Source organism: Ranitomeya imitator, chromosome 4 (assembly GCF_032444005.1).
Source record: "Ranitomeya imitator isolate aRanImi1 chromosome 4, aRanImi1.pri, whole genome shotgun sequence".
Lineage (NCBI taxonomy): Eukaryota > Metazoa > Chordata > Amphibia > Anura > Dendrobatidae > Ranitomeya > Ranitomeya imitator.
Genome location: NC_091285.1, coordinates 714,456,083 through 714,462,249, shown reverse-complemented (window position 1 = coordinate 714,462,249; position 6,167 = coordinate 714,456,083). Strand labels below are relative to the sequence as shown.

Genomic DNA, 6,167 nt, shown 5'->3' with positions numbered 1-6,167 from the left:
GAAAAAAGTTAATCTTGCTCCCAGAGCAAAAGGACATGGTACTCGGTGGGGACCATGGCCTGAGCAAACTGTTATGCTCGCACCCTGACAGGTTGGCGCAAACATGAAGGGTATGGCCCCACTGTTCCACAAAGCAGACAACCCTGGAAGGGGCATGACTAAGCAGCTACCTTGGTGTTCACTGGAGCCTCTGAAGGTGAGATCAAGCTTGTGTGGGAGGCAGCTGCTAGGTACGACCTCAGGGTGATGTCTGGCTGTGGCTGCTGATCCCTTTGGGGAACAGAGCGCTAGGCCTGGAGGAGGCAACGGGCTTAACTGGCAGACATGGCAGAGAAACTGGCAAGCGAGGGAACACAGCTGAGACACTGGCAGGCGGGCATGGCTGAGAAAGAGGCAGGCACGCACGGCTGAAACACTGACAGGCTGGCACAGCTGAGACACTGACAAGTGGGCATGGCTGAGACACTGGCAGACAGGCACGGCTGAGACACTGGCAGGCGGGCACGGCTGAGACACTAGCAGGCGGGCACAGCTGAGACACTGGCAGGCGGGCACAGCTGAGACACTGGCAGGACAGGGGGGCAAGGCTGGTACTCTGGCGGGACAGGTACTGACTTGGTAGGGACAGGAATACGGGCAGGTATTTGGAAACAGGTAGGCGCCTGTACAGACTGGAAGGTATATGGGAAAAGGTAGGGACTTGACCCGTGGGTTGCAGAATGGAAGTAGAGCAAGACTGCACCTGCCGCTCCATAGCATCTGCTCCCATTGTGCATACAGCAGCCTGGTTCCGGCGCTGATGGGCTTGCCGCTCCTCTGCCTGCTCCATCCTAGCTGCTGCAGACGAGGCCCTGATCCTCCGAGCCGGCCGCACTTCCTGGTCAGCAATATCACCTGACCAGGATAATGTCAAAAAGAGGGCAGAGCAAGCGAGGTCACTTCCCCCAGCCCCTGGCACCTGCCAACGCTGAGGAACTCCCCCAGAGCGACACCCAGTGGCAGGAGGCTGGAATTGCACTGAAGATCCGGATAGGTCTCTGGAGGAACTCTGCTGCTGGTGCCTGGTCCAGGGAGTCACAACCAGGCTAAATCACTTCAGCAGTTGGGACCTCCTGGCACGACCCAGAAGCTCCACAGATGCAACCACCTTGCTGCCAAGGCACGGATCTCCTGGACAAGAGCCTCCATGACATTCAGGTAAGCTACTATCCCGACTGAACTACCCCCTCTGCCCCTGACCTTATGTTCCCACCCACAGGATACCTTCCACTAGCCAATCACAAAAATCCACATCTTTCCCCTGACCCTATACTCCTCCCCCCTAAATTTGCACCCAAACTCTATCCCTTGCATTAACCCCTTACCACCCAAAGTTAAGGCCTAGCAACCTCCTTAGTCATGAGGCCCTCCCTTTAAGACCCCTATGGGGGATAAAGTCCGGGCGATACTATACTCTAAGAAAGTCATCTGATTGGTGAAAATCAATTTTTGCAGCATTAATGTCCCTAGAAGAATTCGTGTTTTGATCCTGTTTGGAAGGCAAAGGTTGGCAGCATCAAAAATTCATTTGATTTATATTTTTCTTTGCATCTAGTTATTTGACAAAAATAAACTTTTAACACTTCTAATTTTTAAATTATTTTTAACTGCTTAATTCTTGACCCTCCTGCTAAAACTATCTCACTGCATTTTATATACAGTAAAAGTACTTTATATTTTTGTAAGTTTACACATTGTGGGTATTTAGAATACAAAACATGAAAGCTTTTATACCAAAATTCTCTGGAGGCAAGATAACTATCAATTCATTTAAACATCTGGTCTCTTTTGTCTAGAACATTCACTTGAGGGTGATTATCGGGGTCCAGTGGGCATTTATTATGTTTTTCTGAGACTATAAAAGAACCGAACGTCTGGAACATTTCGCCTTTTAAATCAGAAGAGCCAACAATGCGAAGATGTCATTTCACAGATGAAAATATTCCACAATTTTATTGAACCTCCTCTAATAATGAAAACCATCACTAAGTATTATATAACACTTGTTTTTAGTGGACTACATTCCCAGAATTTATTCCTGAACTTGAATAAATACTCTTAATTTTTAGGAGAAAATAATTCTTGGATATTTATTGATATATAAATGATGTGTGAGGAGAATCAGACACAAGTCACTCAGATACGTCTTCTTGGATTCCAAAGTCTATCCGAATACAAACCTCTTCTATTCCTTCTGCTTACCCTGAGTTACATATGTATACTGGGAGGGAATCTTCTCATTATCCTTCTAGTGACCATCATTGACCAACTCAAAACTCCAATGTTTTTCTTATTGAAGCATTTATCCATAGCAGATGTCTTAGTGACCACCAGCGTTATCCCCATGATGTTAGGCATTATGTTTGTTGAGGAAGGAGTTTTGTCCCTTTGGGGTTGTATGACACAGCTTTATTTCTTTAGTATATTTGGCTTTGTTCAATGTTTCCTCATTGCCATTATGTCTTATGATCGGTATTTGGCCATTTGTCATCCGTTACGATATTCCTCACTAATAAGTCCAGATCTTTGTCTTCGACTTGTTATGGGAGCCTGGTTTTTGATGATTGTGCTCATTTCAAGTGAGTTCCTTGTTTATATTCAGTTTAACTTCTGTGGCTTGAATTACATGGATCATTTCTTTTGTGACCTTGGTCCCTTAATGGAATTGGCCACTTCAGACATTTCCATTTTTATGTTGCAAGACTTTGTTTATGGCATCTTTACGCTTTTCTTTCCATTTGTTTTTATCATTGTTACCTACTTTTGCATTTTCTTTACGATCCTTAACATTTCTTATGGTAGAAGAAAAGCCTTCTCCACATGTAGCTCCCACCTGACCACAGTATGTGCATATTACGGCACCCTAATCGCAGTCTACATTACTCCATCTGATGAGAGTTCATCCAATACCAACAAATACAGATCCCTGTTGTACATAGTAGTTACACCATTGATGAATCCTATTATCTACAGTCTGAGGAACAATGAGATTAGGAGAGCTATGCAAAAGATGAGATATATATTTTTTTTTAAACAAAATGAGTTAAAATGTTCACCTCAGTGGTAATAAGTGAAGGTCTCATTCAACTATGTATCAAATCATTAGCCAAATCATTGTTTTCAATCCATTAGAAGTTGTGTTTCAACTAGAGATGAGTAGATTAATTAAAAGCAAATCAAATTTGCTTCAAATCTCACAGAAAAATTGATAGGTCAGAATCCACTATTTTTATGATTTGATTCCTTTGACTTCGGCAAAATGGTTTCTGGCTGATCAACATATTAGGGCTTGGAAGACGTAAAAATAATAAAATAATATTCATCCATCACATGGCCAGCGCTCCTACTGATTCTGCACTAGGATGTGGACAGATAACACTTAGGTAATGAGTATTAATGGCCTTCAGGAACCTTTATTTCACATATAATAAAGTTGGGAATCCTATTTCCAGGCCAAATTCAATTGAATCTCCTAAATTTGAAATTTGGGAGATTTATTCATTTCTAACTTCAACATACAGAGACTTAATGATATGAAGTGCATCAGCCTCTTTCCAAATAGGGCAACACATCTTTTTATGGATTGAAAGGAAAATACTGGATTTCTTCAATTTGAGTGGTGCAAACATTTATTTATTTCTATATTTGGTTTAAACTTGCTTGAAAGATAATTTGCTTTCTAACTATGGATAGAGGAACACGTTGAGCTTGCTTTTGTCCCATATTGTGACGACACAGCATTAATTCGGAATTATCCAGATGTGTTATGTCAGTAGACCCAGGAACATGAGCTAGAGTTCATGTGAGAAGTAATGATGACTCTTATTGTCAATTGAATTAATGTTCAGTGGCTGCCATTTGTGGACTGGCTGTTGATTATCTATTGTATCTGTCCTAGTATTGCAGTCCTAGTATTGTGCTATTATCTTTGCGAAACATGATATGTGAACAATGTTTGTCAATATGAATGGTATAAGTTACATGGATCGGGTCAGATCTGACTTTAGTCAGATGTGACATCATTTCAAGTGACATATTTTAAGTGTATCATCTGAAATATTCCAGAAATCGGCCAGACGTAAGACTAATCACTGTCTTCTAAATTTACTTGCCTAACTTTTTCTCCCCTGCTCTTTAACCATATTCACATTTCCCCCACCGTTTTTGCCACATTAATCCTCACTCTCCTCCACTAACCCCATACCCTCGCACCCTCAAACCACATAACTATCTTCCCTCTCTCTTTACCCACCACCTCGCTTAATCTGCAGACCAGCTCTCTAACCTAAGACCTCTACTACCAAAATATAATATAAGCCAATCACCCTCCTTCACCCACCTGCTTCTCTTTATCTGCTTATTCTCACTGCTGGCGACACATCCCCCAATCCTGCCCCCCCCCCCGCCTCATTCATCACTTATCCTCACCCTATCCTTCTCACACTATGAGAAACTATCACAACCCCTCACACTTAAAATCTGTGCCACTGACCCCCACCCCCTGCTTCCTCTCTCTGGGGCTGTCACGGGGCTACCACGACAGAGAGGTTCCAAAGAACCGCAGCGCTCTGGGCCTCGTTCACACACAGTGAACAGAAGCTCTTCACCTGTATTCTGACCTGGCTGCTTTGTGCCACCAGTGCAGGAGTTAACCTTATTGCTGAGTTGCTGAGAACTGGGTCTCTCTCAGCTGAAGTGGATTTTGTAATTTGATCCTCTATATAGACCCAGTCCTGACTTCAGCTATTGTCAGTAGTGTTGAGCATTCCGATACCGCAAGTATCGGGTATCGGCCGATACTTGCGGTATCGGAATTCCGATACCGAGATCCGATACTTTTGTGGTATCGGGTATCGGTATCGGATCCATAGGGATGTGTAAAATAAAGAATTAAAATAAAAAATATTGAGATATTCACCTCTCCGGCGGCCCCTGGACATCACGCTGGTAACCGGCCGGCTTCTTTGTTTAAAAGGAGCGCCTTTAGGACCTGCGAATGACGTCGCGGCTTCTGATTGGTCGCGTGCCGCCCATGTGACCGCCACGCGACCAATCAGAAGCCGCGACGTCATTCTCATTCACTAAACTCCTAATTCTAGGAATTTAGGACCTGCGAATGACGTCGCGGCTTCTGATTGGTCGCGTGGCGGTCACATGAGCGGCACGCGACCAATCAGAAGCCGCGACGCCATTCACAGGTCCTAAAGGCGCTCATTTTAAACAAAGAAGCCGGCCGGTTACCAGCGTGATGTCCAGGGGCCGCCGGAGAGGTGAATATATCAATATTTTTTATTTTAATTCTTTATTTTACACCTCACTATGGATCCCAGGGCCTGAAGGAGAGTTTCCTCTCCTTCAGACCCTGGGAACCATCAGGATACATTCCGATACTTGATGTCCCATTGACTTGTATTGGTATCGGATATCGGTATCGGCGATATCCGATATTTTTCGGGTATCGGCCGATACTATCCGATACCGATACTTTCAACTATCGGACGGTATCGCTCAACACTAATTGTCAGTGATCAGTTCTACTGCCTGGCTTGGAGGTTGAAGGAGCGTAGTGTTGGTGTTGGAGGTTTATTTACAGAGATTGGTGTCTGCTGTTTTGGTTGCATGTTAAATCTGTTTTCCTTCCTGTTTTTCTCCTTCTCTTCCCTTCTATGTGTACCCTCTGTGGTTGTGTGAGCATTTGGTGAGTTTGACACTTTTAGTTACCTTGTCTGTATACCCTGTTATTTGTTGAATTATTACTCTGGTGCAGTCCACCTCCTTTGGGGGGAGAGGGGGCCACTTATAGGGCCTGCACAGGAGACAGGGATACGCTGCGGCTCAAGTCTCCTAACCATCATAGGTACCCCTGAGATAAGGGAAATCCAGGGCCCCATTATAGTGGTAGGGACAGGTGCGGGTCCCAGTACGCCATCCTGCCCCTTTACCGTCGCTTACGGCGTGACAGGGGCACTCTGGAATGCCCGCTCTATATGCAACAAGCTCCACGTGATCCACGATCTCTTTTCTTCCCGCAACCATTTCTTCCTGGCCCTCACTGAGACCTGGCTGACACCCCCTGACAAGGCCTCGATTGCAGCACTGAGTTACAGTGGAAACCAATTTACCCACAC

The 6,167-nt window shown here is 44.7% G+C and overlaps 1 protein-coding gene across 1 annotated transcript; it reads left to right on the top strand.

The window, feature by feature from the left end:
• The first annotated feature begins 2,073 nt into the window (after nucleotides 1-2,073).
• LOC138674888 (olfactory receptor 5P64-like) lies at nucleotides 2,074-3,106 on the top strand. The gene has a single exon (XM_069762711.1). It carries the CDS (start codon nucleotides 2,144-2,146, stop codon nucleotides 3,104-3,106), a length of 963 nt encoding a protein of 320 aa, XP_069618812.1. The 5' UTR covers nucleotides 2,074-2,143.
• Nucleotides 3,107-6,167: the final 3,061 nt, after the last annotated feature.